The following is an 18,806-nucleotide window of genomic DNA, read 5'->3' as shown; positions in this document are numbered from 1 at the left end:
TAATTTGTTTCACAGTTCTACTGTTACTTTTCTCATGTATTAATACAGGCAAGAATGTTTCATAATATTAAAAAAAAACCCTCTGTTTAGCTGGAAGGCCTTTTGAGAGAACATCATATGCTCTCTTCTAATTCCATAAAATTAAATCTTTGTCTTATTTTCTCTTCCCTGGTAATTTTCTATTGTTGGGAGGAACAAGAGGGAAACTTTATACCAATTTTAATCTATTTTCCCTAGTGAAACAAAGTAAGAAATAGGCATAGCATGCATAATATGTTAACTATTTTTTGTCAGTTTGTGTTGCCTATGGAGAAGAGGCTGGCATACAAAACCTGATGGATATTCCCTCCCTCTTCTGGACAGATCCATACCCTTCCAGAAGGGAACCTGGGAGACTCCTGACTTGATCAGTAATTTTCCTAAGTGCATAGACAGGTCTGAAGCCTACACTGTGAAATGGTGAGAGAGGGTCTGAAAGGGGCCTCAACGTACACCATCTCCAGCTGCAGAGCGGAGGATGAACCTGAATCCCACATCCCGGGAGCAGCAGCAGGAACGGATACCTCCTTTTAAGTCAAGGTTGGAGCCAATCTGTTCCTGAATTGCAAGACAGGGTTGGGGATGTTGGATGGAGAACAGGCCCGTTCCTGAATCCTAGTATTAAGACAAGCAGGCATAGAGGGACTTCAGGTAAATGGGTATGGTGGGTAGGCTTTCTTACGGAACTGAAGAAATAGGCCAAGATTTTAGAGGGGATAATTTTCTTGCAGAACACATAATCTGCCCTATCAGTTAGATGGAATGATCACCACTCACAGCATTCTACATAGCTACAATGGTATTACTCATTCTCCTTAACAGAAACCTAGTACTGTGGTTTTGGTGACACTGAAAGTTTATTTTGATCTTTCTTGTGTTTTCAGATGGAAATGTATTGTCTCCTTCCTGAGCTGGGATTAGAGTCCATAATGAAAAAAAAATTTTAAAGTGATTAAGAATAAAAGTTTATGTGTAAATGCTGGTTATGGGCCTCCCATAATGAATCAGTTTTTTTCCTACAAGTCTTGCTAAGTACTAATTAGGAAATTGCCTATTTTCTCTTGGAAATGCTGTATTATTTATGAGTTTTTGGACAAGAATAAAATACTGCTTTTTCAACAGGAGTGGATGTTATCACTTCAAATGTGCTTATATGTATTTCCTGTTCGTAGATATAGCCTAGCAATAACAATACCGCAATTGCCAGAATGTATAATCTATAATGGAGTCCTGTGTAAATCAACACATAGCCGAACGACTTGCACACATCCTGCAGGATACCACTGCCATTCTAAATTGTTTCCGGTTAACGCTGTGCATCTGCAGGATGATTTCTGAGCTGTGCTCAGACTGACTCCTAACTTAGAATACGGGAAGTTACCTCCTTCTAATATTTAATGGGATCTAAACACAGATTTAGGTATAGACATAGAGGTAAAGCATGTTTTATTCATGATTGCCTAAATGGGAAACCAGAAAACCAGACTTAAAGGAAAAACAGTTTTGATGTTTTAAAAGTACTTACGGGATTTCCAACAAGAACACAAAAATCATTGCAAACATTGCAAGGGCAAATGTTGAGGATTTCAATTCAGTTGTTAAATTACTAAAATAATGCATACCTGGGTTTACATACAGTGGAGAATTAAATGTATGATCTCAGATGCTCTGCCATTCCCTTTAGAATAGAGCATCATTTCTTCTCTATGTAAAATATCTGAAAAATATACATTTTTGAAAGTAATTTTAGGAAGTCAGAGAAAAAGCAAAGTCCAAACTAAAACAGAAATAATGGCATTTTAATTGCAACACACATTGCAGCCATACACTCAGAACAATCTTACAGGAATACTCTGACCGAATGTCACTGTCGTGCTTCAGTTAGTCCAAACTAACTAACTGGACTAACTCAGAAATTAAATCTATTGACCTGTTCAGTGACTTTGTGCTTTTAGTTAGTTCTCTGCTTCTGACTTTTCCAAACAGATGTTAAAACCAATACAAAGTTTTAAAATACTGTAAACCACTTTAAAATATAATTTAAAAATACAATCCTTTAAAAAAAAAAAAAAAAAAGAGGTGGCAGTTGTGTTACTTGACAACTTTTAGAATTGGACTCAATAAGCCTCTAACTCATTCTGCTTTATAGCTGGGGGACAGACCATCTTACATGGGTATATATAATTTCCACTGAATCTCTTACAAGCCACCAGAATTTTAGTATGTTTTAAAATAATAATATAGCAATTTAGAGAAAATATATTACGCAAAACTTGTTATTTTTCTCCTTCTGATACAGGTCTACCATACCAAAGAGAGATTCTAGCAGGAAGCGACAACCAGTGCAGTGCTTGCTTGAAAAGTATTTTAAATCATCCCTTTTTCTTGCTGCTTTTGGTAAAAATAATGTGATGAATAAATGACTCAAACTTAATCTATCCATTGCAGAAGCTCATAGAGAACATTCATTGTGTTAGCATGCATACCTGCATTGCAGAGGTCATTGAGGGGAGCAGGGCAGGGGTGCAAGAAGCAACCATGGCCACGGGGTCAAAGGTAGCTGAAGAACTGAACACGTACATGCTGAGAGGAATGACAAAGCCCCTCTGCACTTCAGCTCTTCTGGAACATGCAAGTCTGCTATAAAAATGTGTAGCCATTCAGATCCACAAAAAGAACATTTTCCTGCAAGTTTTATTGTTTTTTCTGTACTGGGTGGGTAATTCATGTACTCATTTTACATACCCTATTATTGCTTTTTACTTTCCCTAGTCTGATCTTGTGTAGAAAGATGCTCAGAAACTTATCACCTGTACTAAATATAGTTTGGGATAGCTGCCTTTTTAACCATGATTGAAGAAAAAAAGACTACTACTAAATTTTTCCTGTGTATACTAATCCAGCTGCTCTCATACCAGGTCCCTCTGTAAGCACTTCATACCCCTTTGGAATTAATAGTCAACTGTACATTATCATATGACAGGGTAATGGGCAGCCTGGCTATCCCTGGCTGTAGAAAAACCTCTGAAAATTAGGCTGCAATGTGCCATAGCCACACCAGGGTGACCGCATGGAAGCTGACTTAGCTGAAGCTGAGGACGACCTGTTCTGCTTGTCCAGATTCAGGCTGACTCCTGCGGTACTGCTGAAGCAATCTAGACATACATTTCCTCGTGCTCTCCATGAGAAGACACATCCGTGGGGCACGGTGTTTGCACTGGTAACCCTGCTAGGACATACACGGCTCTGCTGGTCTTAGTCTCTATGGATCCAGTTCTTCATTCTTCATCAGCCTGTCTACCTAACCCTGAGCTGTCTCTTCACTTTTGTACACTCAGACAGCAGACAGATCCAGCTCTGCTTACACGAGTGACTTAAAAAAACCCCTTGCAAATCTGTGATGTAATTAGAAATGCAGATGATATTATGCTTATAAAATAATTATTAATTCTTTAATGACACAGATACTTTAGTCAGTTATAAAAAGCAGGTAGAATTATCAAATTATATTTGTCTTATTTATGGCTAACTTTTTAGCTGTGGCACCACCTTGTGGACATTACTACGTGGAATGAAAAGTTGACTAACGGCAACAAAACCAACTAAAACAGAGCAGGCATTTTGGAAAAACAACAACTATATTCACACATGATTTGCTAAAGCAGAGTAAAATAACTAAATCAAAAAACTGATTCCTAAAAAATCCACTTATGAAATAAAATGTGTAATAAATATTGTCATCAGTGTACTCTGTCTTCTTTGCGGTTTTTACCAGCTCTTCTGAGCATCAGCCAAGAAGAGCAGTAGCCTTCAAAACTATTTTTGTTCCTTCTTGATTGATTAACTAGCAGCATCTGAACCCCAGTTCTGATGTTGCTGTGCAAACAGACACGACTTGTGCAAGTATTCCAAGCAACAAGACTTGCAAAATCAGAACCATAATACTGAACACATAGAGAAAACCTTAGGTCCTACTCCATAAATGTAAACTCAGCAGTGAGATTAGTGTCCAGGCTAAACCACAAGAAAAATAATCTCTGACAGAGATGAAGTGGTAGATCTTCTAAATGCTTGCTGAAATACAAAACAAAAAAGAAATTTAAATTCCATTCTGTTGGCCATTAGACTCCCAGAACAACCTTTCACAGTTGAGATAACAGGGTGTTACTGTTATGAATACTCTATCTGCTATATGGGCAAATCAGTAAAGCACAGAAGAGCCAGAATTTTAAACAGAAGGAGATCTCCAAGTGGTGTGCAATGTATATCCATCCTGTGTGGGCCTATCTGAGTAAGCCTGGGAAGCACAATATTAAACATTGAATTGCATTTTCTACTTCTATCTCTTCAAAAAGTAACTGCATACAACTTATTATTTACACTACCATAAAGTGAAGGTGGAGGAGAAGACAAAAACTTGGACCAAGTTCCTCCCCTCCTGGACTGTCAACAGACTGTGCTGAACTCTGCCTGGGGATCTCACATGCGTAAACCCTCCTGGGGATGAACAGCTTCTGTGTCTCTGGCATAGTATCAGGGCACAGACCCCTCATTTCATGCCTCTTCTTCAAATATGGACCTCTGCAACACAAACACTGCAGGCCCTTCCACTAATACTGACCATACCACAGTCCCTCCCCAAAATCTCTTTAGTAGTACATGGAAGTTCATCCACCGGAGCATTTCCATTTCTAGTTTAACTTTTTGACAAATATGTAACTATTAGAGCAAGGCACAGAAACTCTGCAGCCTTCAGCTGAGAAAACTTCTTTTAAGTAGCTAAGTTGGGTTTTTTTTTCCTTTGTTAGACAGTCTCTCTTTTAAAATGAAGTTTGCACAAGTTTTTCTTCTCACTTCTTCTGGATTTTTGTGCCTTCACAAACTCCTTCCAATTAATCATTACAGTGATAGGAATAACCAGTAAATCAAGTTTTTGGCTGGCAGCCTCAGAGGCTGCTCTACAACTGCTCACTGCCCTTGTGCCATTTCTAACTGAAACAGACTGTTACAGCAAACATCAGAGTTCACTAAATTAAATTAAATTAATAAATACAGGTAGTTAACAAACTTTTATGGGGATGCTTGCTTGACATCTAAGGTAACTCTTAGAAGAAGTGGTCTAGCATTTGAGAAAACCAAACCACTGTGGGAAGAAACCAAGTACAGAAAATCTCAGACTAGCTAAAAAGATATACTGAGCACTGTCAGCCAGGGAAGCAAACTCACCTCCAATGGAGTTTGCAGATCTTACGCAGGAGCTGTGGCTTACTGTGGATTTTGGTGGCACATGACTCGCATGGATTCCACAATCTATATCCTTCTCTATTCTTACAATTATGTATCTTTAGTAAAGGAGGTAAATAATCATTGCTGCCACCCACTGCTGCATAGTCTCGTAAGAAGAGGGATGAGGAGTACAGCTAAGGCATTGGCATGGCCTCTGAAGACTCTGTTAGCTGAAAATAATCTGATTTACAGGTACTGCACCAAGAAAGAAACCTAGATGACAATGAAATTCAGAGTCAAATTTACTCTTTGTTAAATAACCACTTTTTATAATAATGTTCATCGTTGGAGAAGTTACCAGCTGAAAAATGAAGACTGGAGTGGATTACAGGACTGGAGTTAAAATAGCTAAAGCAACCTCCAAGGTAGTCCATTTCATAATAATGTCACCCTGAAACAGATTATCAGGAAAGATGAGAATATACATCAATACAGATTTTTAGGAAGTTAGTTTATTAAAATGTCATGTAATGCAATTAAATACATTGTTCAGTATAAAGTCTATATTAGAAAACACTGGAAAACCATCTTTAGCTAACGTGGCTAAACATATGCAGAGATGGCTGGGCCAAAAGAACCTTGGAATTAATGAAAGAAAGTTTGAGCAGAAAATAACAATGTAGTTTTTAAAGGAAATGTTTCCATTAATGACATAAAATAATATGATGTCATACCTGTTCACGTTCCTGGGTCATCTGAAACAGAATAGTCTGAACACAGTGGATGCTGTTACATACAATTACGTTATTTTCGCATTAAGCTTTTTAACTTTCTTGTTTATGTAGATATTTTGAACCATTTATCCTTCATTCTAGAACAGACACTACTCTTGTTGGAACTGATGTCTTTCCTTTGTGAATAGCAATATTGTACCTGTTTTATGAAAGAACATAGAGTAAAATGTCATTTTTTTCCTTTAATATCTCATAAAATTAAAATATCTTTTAAACATGACAATGACAATACAATTTTTACAATACAGATCTTTTTAGAATTGTTTCTTATAAACTCAATTTTATTTTCCTTATTCTTCAATAAACAGAATTTTGTGTGTTCTTCTTCATCTCAAAAAGATGAAGCAGTTTATGCTGGTAAAATTGTTTTCCTTTAGTATCTTCATACAGTAAATACGTTATTTTACTTTTTGTAACAGTATTTTACTTTTTGTAAGAGTAATTCCCTAGTATAAGTGCACTGTTTGGAAAAAATATAGGGCTTCTAAGTTCTTAGTAATTATTCTTAGAGATTGACTATTAAAATTATTTTCAATTTACCTTAATTATTTGTTTCTGAAAAAATAAGGCATTTGCTATCCCTTATTCATACTGAGTGCAGAGATTCTCCTTCTCCTTAGGCACCATCAATGTAATTCTGTTCCCCATTGCAATCAGTTGCACTAGTGCAGCCTTATTAATGGCCCTGGATGTATTTGGATTGAAGTTTTCATCCAGAAAATTGCAGCAGTGGTTACTGTAAACCTGGGGTGAGTGACACAGAAAAGACTGTGCCAAGTCTATTCTTACACTGAACTCACTTTATAAAAATATCTTATTTCTCATCTTCTTGAGCAGGTGAAAATGCTATTTTGTGTCCATCACATTCAGTTGATTTGCTTTTAGAAAAGAAGCCAATAAGCTCTGTGGTGAAAATAAGCTTGTATTTCCATAACAGTATTTTCTCCAGAGACTTGGAACTCTCTTGAATATTTTAATTATCTCTTTCCTGAAAGTCAACAAAGTAGCATGGCACTATATTATAATAATTTTCTTCGGGTTTCTGCAAGAACTGATTTCTTGCTGAATTAGCATATCAACTGCAAAACCAACTTCCAAAGCATTGGTGACCTTATGTCACTTTATGCATTACAGAAGCTAGACAGAAACAGTTTCAGAGGGCTATAACAGTTTAAAATTATTCAGTATAAATCCACTTATTAAACTGATACATGCAGGAGACAAGCCCCTGAAATTATGGTGCTAATCTGTATGGCTTAATGTCAGATTTCTGCATTTTTAAATACCGTACCCACCAACACAGAACCACAGTGGGTATTAACAGAAAATGGGATGGAACAGGCAGAAATCTGGTCAGGCTGGAGAAAATCCTGGGAGGGAGAGAATGGGTGAGAAAGCAGCGAGCACCCCCGGGGTAAGACTACAGGGTACATAGCCCTTGCGCTGGGGAACAAAGGGGGTTCCTACTGCAGGCAGAAGTGGAGATGGGCACCAAAACCTAGACATGAAAGTTTCAGGGGGGTCCTTCAACAAGAGAAGAATACTGAGGTGACATTCAGAAAGTCTGCAAAAAGGGATGGATAAATCCAGCCTCCTCTAGTCCAAATGCAGAACCTATCTGGTCTTCAGAAAAACAAAGTGCACAACTCTCTAGCTATCAAAAGACAAGGTATAATATTAAGTTATTTAATACTTTTTTCAGTGAATGAAGGTTGCATAAGCCTTTATGCTTAATAGACATTAGATTTAATTTCCTGTATTACTGAGACATGGGTGACTTGGAGGTGTGCCAGGCTTGGGCAGATATAATAGGCTACAAATTTATAAAAGGAAAACAGTAGAAGTAGGAACTGCTGTTAGAGGTGTCAATTTAAAATAATACTCTCCCCACCAAAAAACCCATCCCATACAATCGGAGGAGATATGCTGTAAAAACAGTAAGTCAGGGGAAAGTGGTGGCAGAAGATGGCAACTTATGACTAGGTTCATTTGACGTTCAAATGTTATTTATGTCTGAAGACTTAATCTTGTGGCTTCAGGATGTGTTCATCCACACCAAAATATGATGGCTTCTGATAATTAGCATGGGTGTTATTTATACATTTAAGTCAGTCTGTAAGATGCAATGTGACTCCATACACCGATAATAAACTTATTATCTTATTGTTACTTATGGTTTCATTTGCTGAAGTGCAAAAAAAAAAAAAAAATCAAATGCTTTATAATCCCTGTGTAATGTTCCTCAATTTCTTGTTTTCCAGAGTGCGTTCCCTCTTCCTTAGAGGCAATATGAAAGACAAAGAGTTTTCTAAAGAAGGAGGATCCAGGAATTCTCAACACTGCAAGTTAGTTCCTCAGCATTTTCATGATGGAAAACTTCAGGTAAACCTTCCTATCACAATTCAGCTGATCTAAAAAATACATTATCTCTACCTTTCTATATAAATCTTCTGTCTATTAAGAAACGCAAGCCATTTTTTAATTTCAGCTTTGTTCTTATTCTGAAGGTGCTAAAAGAATAGTTACAAGCTAACTGTATAAAGTGCCATAGAATATGCAATGCAATTATATATTTTGACTTTACCTTGCTCAAATTATGATATTCTCAACTCCTTGAGACATAGTATGTGCCTGTTGCTGAAGTAATATGTCAAAATACATTGCAATTTGTTAATATCAGTACTGGTATGGAAAGAAAGCATTGAACAAACCAACAAATGAATTCTGCATCATAAAGCACCAAATATTCATTTCTAGAGTAAAGTGTATGGTAGGATTTTCCAGAGCAAGATTAAACTAAAATAGGTGTTCAGATAGAGAGAGGCTGTTACCATCTGCAGTCCAGCTGAAGGGAGAGATCGTTATGGGTATTCAGTGTCATTGATAGACCCAAGTCACTTCTATATTTGTATTTTTAAGTCAGAGATCACTCTGATGGGATATTGAAAATACTTAGCAATTCCCATTATGCCTTTTCTGGGCCTCAGCCATCTGGATGTATTTCTAGGGTCACAGCCTTTCCTTTCTTTAGGATTCCTACACAAGTCAAGTTCCAGATAAAATGCTGAGAAGACATAAGCATATTGCTTCAAATACCCACAGCATCACGGAGGTCGGAAGCACCTCTGGAGATCATCCAGTCCAACCCCCAGCTCAAAGCAGAATCACCCAGAGGAGACTGCCCAGGACCTTGCCTGGTTGGGTTTTGAGTATCTTCAAGGATGCCAACTCCACAACCTCTTTGGGCAACCATATGACAGACCTCTAGCCTCTTAAATCATCTTCATGGCCCTTCCCTGCACTCGCTCCAGCATGTCCAGATTCTTCTTCTTGTGGGGAGCCCAGAACTGGACACAGTACTCCCACTGGGGTCTCACCAGCACTGAGTAAAGGGGAATAATCGCCTCCTGCGGCCTGCTGGCAATGCTTTTCCTAATGCAGCCTAGAATGCTGCTGGCACTCTTTTCCAATTTATACATTTACAGATAAAACAGAATTTTAAGGACATGATCAGTTTTATATTTCCAGGGCCTACTATATACCAGGGTAGTACCAACTATATTATTCTGCTAATACATGTTTTATGTCAGTATCAGGGATTGTATTCATGCTCTTGTTACATGCTTTTCCAAAATAACTGGCCCATTAAAAATAGTTGTTTGGGATGACTATATACTGCCTTGTAAAAACATCTGTGCACAGTGTATTTCTAAAGGTAACACTGAAAACCTTTAACAGTGCAAATCTGGGTATCTTCACAGGAATGAAAGCATCTTGGAAAACTGCAATTCTAAAGAATACTAATTCTCAATTTCATCATGTTGTTAGTGTTGAGATCTGAAGACAGCAGATTAATTACCATTATGTTTAACTCACAGATAACCTTTTGTAGCAGTAACATCCAGCTTATAAACTTCCACAGTTTCCAAAAGCACTCCATACTGTTTCAGGAGCCAAAAATCCCGTTCTCCCTCATGTATTCCTGAGAACCTTCCACTTCCTCTGCAGCTGCCACAGTGCAACTGTGGACAATACACTCATGTATTGACAACACACAAATTTTCTGTGGAGAAAGGTCCATAGACTTTCCAGTGGGTCCTCAGGCAGCCTAAAGCAATGAGATGTTCTACCAGATTTGTTTGTCTTGGCAAGGAAGAGAGCAACCTTGTTCTTGAAAAATCTACATTTAGTTCCTCAACTATAAACAATTTTCATCAGTTCTTCCATCTGCAGTATATGTCTTTGTTTGGCAAACAATTTGCAGTGTTTCTTTTTATACATGTCAAATTGTTTCTGTTCTGCGTGAGCTATGATGACTCAAAGGACCAAAGTTCCATGTGGTGGAAGGAATTTGTTCCCTCTGAATCCAGTGGTACCCTTACTGCCCAGGCTGGTCCATGATTTCTTTGCGTTCCTCATAGTCTGTGACTGCAGAGAACAGGAACAACTAGGCAGAGCAAAACTCCTTGCCATTAGTGACATACCAGTACACAAGCCAATGCGCAGTCTAGCTAATGTCATTTTACCTTCTGGAATAGTTTAAAGCAGGATGCAAAATATTATTCCAAAAATATACAAAGTCCTTTCCATCCTTTTTATTATAAAGCTATGCTGAAAGCCCTGGGAAAGCCTTTTGACTCTTCAGCTAAAATGCTCAAAAGAAAATTGGGAGACTGGCAAAAAAACACAGTGTAATTATGACAATGCTGGGATTCAAATTGACATTACGAAAAGCAAACACCTTTCCTACCACTCCCAGCTCTCACGCATTCGTGCTGAAGTGAGATTAAAATTCAGATGCTAGGAAGCAGAGTAGCTCTTCCCAAAACAACATGAGATTGGCCCAGGTGGCCACAACCTGCACAATTTTTCATAGACTGACTTTCAAAGTGCCTCATAGCTGCGCCTCAGTCTCAGAGATGTTGAATATCTTTCTCAGCTTTTTTCAATGCAGACCAGATGTTGTATTGTGATAATTCTCTCATGGGCCTTTTCCATTTTGACTCTCCATCAGCTAGGGATCCAAAGAGACATTACTTGAAAAACAGGAACCATAAAAGAGCCAGGAACTTATAAATTAAAACATAAACATTAATTTGTTTTCCAAGATACAGATGTCTTTTGTCAGTTCAAGCCTTGATCTCTCCACCAGTTAAAGGCAACAGTTGTTCCGTGGAGGCATGCACTGGAAATTAGCCAATGGGCATTAACTTTTGGTTCTGATTGAACTGGGGAAGATTTGAAACAGAAACCCAGAATTAAAAGTTGTGATCGTAATTAATGGCTGATGCAATTTTAAAATGTTCATGACATCAATACCAGAAAAAGTGTCTTACCATAAGGAACCATAGAATTATTGAGCCTTTTGGACGGGGTTCAAGTTGTCAAGAGTTTCAAGTTGTCTTTGGTGATGGTAGGGGCCTTTCCTTCTCCTTACCTTGCTGATTTTTTATGTACAGGGACCAGGATCTGTCCCTGGGGAAGCAGATCCTATGGTGGTGACTGATGCAAGCGGTGGTGGGGTTATGGCAATGTGGCACCACCACAGCTCCGGAGAAAGGGACAGGGCTGGAAGAGGAAGGGACGCAAGGCAGAGACAGTACAGGTGCAGAGTAGTGGAACAGGCTGATACCACAGACATGAAAATGTAAGTAACTAACTGTATATTTTAAATAACTATTCTGGTAAAATGCTACAGTAACATCAATACTGTTCTTTAATAGTTTCTACAGCACCGTACCCTTGCAGAAGTTAACTGAAAAGACAAAACACCGTCTAGTCAATAAAACATGAACTTTGGTATGAAGGATTAGCTCTAGTGAGTTTATAAAGAGGTAGAGCAGAAGCTTTCCTCCTTTTGATTAAAAAGAAGAATCCGCTCAAAGCGTAACCCACCTAGCTGCAAAAACCTACACTGCTGAAAATCAAACATAAAGTGCTATGCTAAAATAACATACCAAAGTTGGAATTCAAATGTCATTATGAAGACACAGATTTAAGAGAACACTTTCATATGTTACAAACACAAGTGCTCAGAGTTCACCTGCATATATTTAATTTTGTAGTCATGTAACGCATCAAGCCTTGTTTTCAAATGGCCACTGACAATCTTTCTATCTTTTTTAATGTTAAATCACTCGATATCTCAGTATTATTCCATCTCTTAACATTTTGATATCAATAAAAATTTAATACAAAGATTTAAAATGATAGAAAGGCTAGAGGCAACCAAAGAAAACATTTACAAAAATGTGCATAATAAAGAGATAAGGATGAAGAGTTACTTTCTTTTCTAACATGACCTACACGTGCACTAATTTTTATCTTTAAATAGTAGCAATTCACAAGTCACACCTCTTCATTCCCTTTCAAATCAATTTTATACACCTACACAACTCTTCTGCCAGTGGATTACTGCAAGATCACACTTAAACTTTGAGTTTCCAGTCCTGCTCTATTTTCTTGATAAGATCTATTCACACAAGAGATTCATATTACTCTGCAACTTTTAGCAATTAACCCTCTGTTTATGATACACTGCAACTGAACATTTTATCGTACATATTAGCAGAGGAATGTACAACAGGTCACTCCAGTGTCTTGATGTCATAATTTTCCATCCTTCTCATATGGGCATATACAAGCAACTATAATTTCTAAGACAATCTAATATAAAAAGTACCACTGAATGCTTGCCCTTGTCTTATACTCCTGCAAACTTCTGCTTTTACCAACACCAGCTTTTTCTAGAGCCTTCTGCTCAGAATAAGGAAATAGCCTGTCCTTTATACCAGGGGTTGTCCTTTCTCTGTACTACAATGGATTCACTTGGTGGAGCAGGGATTCTGAGCAATCATTATTCCCTCTTGGACACCTCTGGAATAAACTCTTGCTTTCCAACACCCTTTTAGTACAAGCTTTACATATTCATCTTCTTTTCCTAGGTTACAGCTTCTTTGCTAGATTTCACACCATATTAATATCTGTCTGTACTCCTCCTGTTGAATTGTTCGTGCTTCATTATTTAAGTGCAGGTAATTGTAAGTAGCTTTTCCTACTTCATGTGCTCTTCCCTTGAGGGGTAAACTAGCGTCTGCTGTTCCCTGTCTCTTGAGAAAGAAACACTCTTCCACAGAAAGGAACCATGAAGCTCCTTTCATGGCTTCATTTCACACTAAGAAAGATTTTTATTTTTATTGTGCATGCTGGTTCCAGCAGAATTTGCTTTCGGGTAAAAATGTTAGTCCTGTATATTGCTAAAGTCTTAATAGTCTCTCCCTTAAGGAACAGACTGAGGTCAAAATTGAGAATATGCATTTTTCTCAAAGGTTTTGCCCTGGCTTTGTGATGTCCAAATCATGAACTTTTGTCTCTTTTTTAATCACCGTGCTTAGTCAGGCATCCACCTGTAAGAATAGTAACCTCCCGGCAAAGGGGCTGGTATGGCACCCTATTCACATGCCTATTCACATACCCTTTTCTCATCCCTTCCAAGCAAGCCACTCTGACCAACTTTCCCTGGGTACACTACCTTCACAGAAAAAAAAGTGGTTACATTTTCAGTTAGAGATGTAGGATGTCTTTTGAAGAGTAGATTGGATTTAAGCACATACCTGTCTTCTGCTTAAAATTCACACAGATCTAACTTGCAAATTCAGTGAAGAATAGCTCTTTTCTACTATTGCCACTCAAAACTCCTACTGGGATCATGCTAAAACCTTAAAATAAAGATCATATTCCCATATTCATTATGTTCGTTTCTCAAGAGGTTATGTTGCTCAAGACATTATTCTTTTTGCATGCCGTATAACCGTCAAATGCCAACCTAAGAAGTAAAAAATGGAGCTACAGATGTTTTAGCACGGAGGCACTTCTGCCAAACTTTCCTTCGATGTTGCTACACTTTCTGGCTACTTTATTATAGCCTTTATTATTAAGTGGAAAACTATCATATAGTTTCCTAATTTCTTCATATAGAAGAGAGAGGAAACTATCTTATAGTAACCCAATTTCTTCAGAATGACAAAAAGATATTCTAATTATATGTATGTATTATTCTATATAATAGAACATATATAATATATTCTACTAATGTCATACTGAAATCTGAAAATAGTTTTTATCACAGGCTTGTTTTCATGCTCTTTTTACCCTCCTAACACTCTTCCTACCAAGTACATTGGCTCATGGAGTCTGGAGTTGCTTGCCCTTTTCCATCACTTTGTGCTGAAAACAAGTATCTCCTTAAGGATATTCCCAAAGTTTCCAGACTGAGTGTTCATGCGTACTTTGCTATTCTTTCTGTCTTAACAATTTTTTCAAAGAATGTCCTTCTACCCTTATATGATTTTGCCACCCAAAGACTCATTTATACTATACAAATGCTACAGGAGACTATTCTGGGAATTCAAGGCAGGATTCAGGCTTGTTAGTGTTTTAGCTGATGTTAGCTGAGTCAGTTGTTAGCTGATTCAGACTTAAAACAGATTTCTGGGGACAACATCCTTGTTTCCATCCCTGTTTATCACCTCTTACTTGTGGAAATAGTCTTCAAAAAGCATATGCTGATTTCTACACATGAATGAAGTTTCCATATTGTCCAGCAATATGAAGATGCTCCAGTTTATTGCAACGACTATCAAAATACCTTCAGATTTTCTAACTATTTCAAATCTCAGTGGTGCTGAAGTAGTCATTGATTGGCTGTCCACAAGGTGGGGCTTCTACAACGGAAATCTTTGTATCCAAATCTAAGATTCTGATGCAAAAACTATGAATGGCATCACAGTTGACAGGAACACACACCAAAGACTAACTCCTCCCCAGTGCCAGGGGCAGTCATTCACAATCACCTAATACTTTTTGTACAAAATCTTCAGTGATTCCTCCTCACACGCCTTCTGTTCAGTCTCCAGTAACTTGTCTTCTGCAATTCAGCTAGCTAAGCTGTCACAGACCAGAGTTTCAACAGGAAATACAAAATAGTACCCTTCAGAATAATCATCTGGAGAAGCATAAAATAAGAAAATCTGAGTAGGCAGGAATTACCCGGGGAAGGATAGGGAGTGACAGTGTGCTACAAACTGAAGCCAATGATGTTGTATTATGAAAAAGGAAGCACACTAAGTTTGATACATGGCATTTTTGCACGTACTAAATAATATTCTCTTTACTCAACACTGAGGTTTTAACTGAAGTATTCTCTCCAGCTTTGGATGCCACGCTTACTGAAAAAGTGGACCAAAGAAAGAGTCTGCAGGACAGTGAAAAGAATGGGAGATTTACAAATCATGATCCATAAGGAAAGACTGAAACAAAGCAGCGTGATAACAGTCTTCACATATCTAAAATCACTGCAACAATGCAGACAGGACACGTAATAAAGAGTTTGACTTATCGCAATCTTAGATATTAGGAAAATTTTTGAAATTGCAAGGTATTAGAACACAGTACCTACAGACATCATTCAGTATCCAGAAACAGTTTGAACAGTTTTCTGTCAAGGAATGACAAAGACATAGGTGATCTTGGACTGGGACAGACTTGTATGTCAGAGGGTCACACTCCATAGGTTCTCATTAATCTTTCCATGCGTCATTTTATCACTCTTTTATTGCAGAAGACCTATAGCTACCTACAGGAAGAAAACAGAGATTTTAGGCTCCAGGAAAAATGGTGAAAATCAGAAAAACAGGAAGACTTAGAAGAAGGTGAACAAGAGGTGTTTTAAGTTGTGCAGCAGAAAGCATATTCAACTTGGAAAAATGATAAATGCCCAAATTCTGTTTCAAAGAGGAACAAGCATTTTGGATACTACCTTACTGTTGCAGTGAACTGAAGGCTTTGTGAGGAACAGAAGGCCTCCAAGATAAAAGTAAAACTCAGATGAAACGATATCATGTTCAACTTCATACCCCTCATTAGTTTAGGTAATTTTGGCTTCTGGACCTGCTACTCCAAATATCTATCTTTTCCCCACATCTTGGGCAGAATATCACTGAACCTGCCGTGATGGTACCTGATGACTAACACACTGGCCACTGGTGAACTCTGGATAGAGCTCGCTCCTTGCAAATTCAGAAAGTATTTACACACAGCAAAAAGTGAAGAAAGACCAACACTTCAATTAAAATTTAAAATTAAATTAAAATTTATTAAAATTAAATTAAATAAAAATTTAAAAGATTAGTTAAAACATAGATTTCTGTGTATTGAATACCCACTACTTGTTGAATGCCAGCCCAGTACACAAGTGTCCCAAAGCCTGTCAGCGGGACACGTCAGCAAGTCACGCTCCTGCTCAAACACAACAGTTATCCTGCAGTAACTGTGATTCCTTAACATTCTGCTCTTGGGAACTTCACCACCCATTCTACTTACCCAATTTTTTACCTACTGCCATGTTTTCTTACTGGCATTTTCTAAGGATATAAGGAAGAGTGAGAATTAAAATAACACAGCAGTAATGCATCTGTTGTAAATCACCAGAGAGAAATGAAACAGTACAAACCAGTCTGGAACCTTCTGGGGTTATCTGTATATAATCTACTGCAACTAAAACCATTCCCGAGACATCTGACCTAATCCGCCTTTCAAAGCTTTCAGTAAGCGAGATTCCCAGGTAATCATTTCCAGTGCTAAACTACTTTTGCAGTTTGAAATAATTTCCTAATGCCTACCTTAAATCTCCAAGTCCATCACCTCTTGCCCTAGGCCCACTAAATATGAAGAAAAATTTATTCCTTCTCTCTGCAGAGAAACTTTTTACATTTTTGGAGATGATTACCACTTTTCCCAACACTTTCCTTTTCTTTAGACTAAACAACCCCAATTCTTTCAGTCTTTCCTCTTAGATCATGTTTTCTAGGTCTCTGATCATTCTTGAAGTTGAGACTGTGGCAATATGTGGTACACGGAGAAAAAGCAAAATTGACTCCTACACAAAATTCACCATGAAGCTGGGTGACAGAGGGTTTGTTTGAAGAGGTTACTTTCGTATGATGACTGCCTGCTTTGTTGTTTGTTTTTTTTAATGCCAAAATACATGTCCTTTTTCATCTTTGTGACATACAGTGTAGGTGCACCAGTGAATGGAGTAGGTAGGCATCACACTCCTTGGTGATAAAGCATTTTGGATCTGGGGAAAACAGTTATTATGGAAGGCAACTTATTTATGCCAATAATGGAAAACATATCCTTACCAAGATGGTATCCTCGGGATAAATTGATGTAAGCGGTACTTGTGATACCAGGATAATTTAAGAAGTTTAAGTAATTTTTAGAAACATGAGCAAAATGCTGCATCACAAAGTGCATTTCAGGGAAATATATTAGTTCCATAATTGCTTTCTAGTGCTGCATTCACTCTCTCTTGGAAAACAATATACAATTGTAATATACACTGAGAAATGTCTATGGTTCCACTAAAATCAATAAAACTAAAAATAATCACGTGCATTTTAGAAGATGCTATGTTCTTTATAACCAGATAAACTAACTCAGTCATTCCCATAATCAGATTCACATATATAATAGAAGACTGTCATTTACTTCAATTCTCCAGGGTATACAAGGCCTTTTTTTCCAGAAAAGGGTTTTAAAATTGTAATGCTTCTTATTCCCCAACATCAGCTGAGCAAACAGCGCTATCTCTGAACCTATGGGTACCATGGCATGGAAAGATTGCACTCAGAAGCTAACTGGGCTTCTGTATATGAACTCAGAAAACAATCTTATCCAGAAGAAAAGATAAGACATAATAAGAGATGATACGTGCTGAGAAAATAAGCGTGATGGAAGAAAAGGAAGTGAAAAAAACTTTTCCATGCTGAGGACGGAAAAGGTCTTTCAAAAACTTTTGTTGAGCTTGATACATTAAACATACCCAAAATGTTGTCCAACAGTAACATGACCATGGATCACATAAAATGAAGTCACCAAAGGGTCTTTTATCTATAAATTAGGCAATTTATGATGTCAATTTTGCAGAGAAACTAGTAACAAGAAAGACTTTTCACATCCTCAGTGGTTTTTAGATTTTTAACTCAAAAAGAAAGGGATTTTTCAGTAAGATAGCTCACAATCTCTGGCTAGCTCATATGAGCCTTAAGAATACAGCATTATGTAACCTGTCTCCTCTCATATCAAGAACCTCCAAAATAAAACATAAACATTCAATTGTTTGCATCCTTTAAAAAAATTTTTCATTACTTTCCATTTTGTTTTTAAAAATATATTTCACTTAGAAGATGCCATCTGCCAAAAAATGGTCAGAACAGACCTGTATATGACATTGTCACATCGAGACTTACTAGAACACTAATCCTGTAGACTGGAAAATTTCAGACTACCCCATTTCCATTCTGACAACAGATTATAGCCAATTGTTTAAATGTTTACAGGTAAGAAAAAGTTTCATTGACTTAGGCTGCCAGTTCTGTATTGATATTAGTCCGATGCAAATTTTTGTATTTGCATTCATCTTTTCTACCAGTAGTATCTATGCAACCCTAAACCAATACATGGCTCTTTCTTCCATCTGTAGGATCATTTTAAGGCTCTGGAAAATCCAGTCTTATAATTATTTGTACCCCAAATTAAGCAGGGGAAGTAAAAAACAGAGATAACTAAAGCCATTGGTTAAATTGTCCTATGGTTCTGCTGGAACAGGGAAACTGTACTTGTAAATCACATCCTCTCAGAAAAAAAGGACCATATAAAACCTATTTGTGAGCCTCTAAGTCTATA

General features: G+C 37.5%; 1 protein-coding gene across 1 annotated transcript in view; it reads left to right on the top strand.

Moving 5' to 3' along the window:
- The window catches only part of LOC148052099 (uncharacterized), a 32,154-nt gene extending 14,643 nt beyond the window's left edge, over window positions 1–17,511 (top strand). The window contains exons 2-5 of the mRNA XM_087734098.1: window positions 2,339–2,401; window positions 8,321–8,441; window positions 11,519–11,706; window positions 15,679–17,511. Of these exons, the coding sequence (XP_087590224.1) occupies window positions 8,349–8,441; window positions 11,519–11,706; window positions 15,679–15,763 (366 nt within the window). The 5' untranslated portion in view covers window positions 2,339–2,401; window positions 8,321–8,348 and the 3' untranslated portion in view covers window positions 15,764–17,511. The remainder of the gene's footprint in view (window positions 1–2,338; window positions 2,402–8,320; window positions 8,442–11,518; window positions 11,707–15,678) is intronic.
- The last annotated feature ends 1,295 nt before the right edge of the window (window positions 17,512–18,806 follow it).

Source organism: Nipponia nippon, unplaced genomic scaffold (assembly GCF_047370975.1).
Source record: "Nipponia nippon isolate SJK-2023a ecotype South Korea unplaced genomic scaffold, ASM4737097v1 scaffold_5, whole genome shotgun sequence".
In the NCBI taxonomy this organism is placed as follows: Eukaryota; Metazoa; Chordata; class Aves; order Pelecaniformes; family Threskiornithidae; genus Nipponia; species Nipponia nippon.
This window is presented reverse-complemented; position numbering and strand designations above follow the sequence as displayed.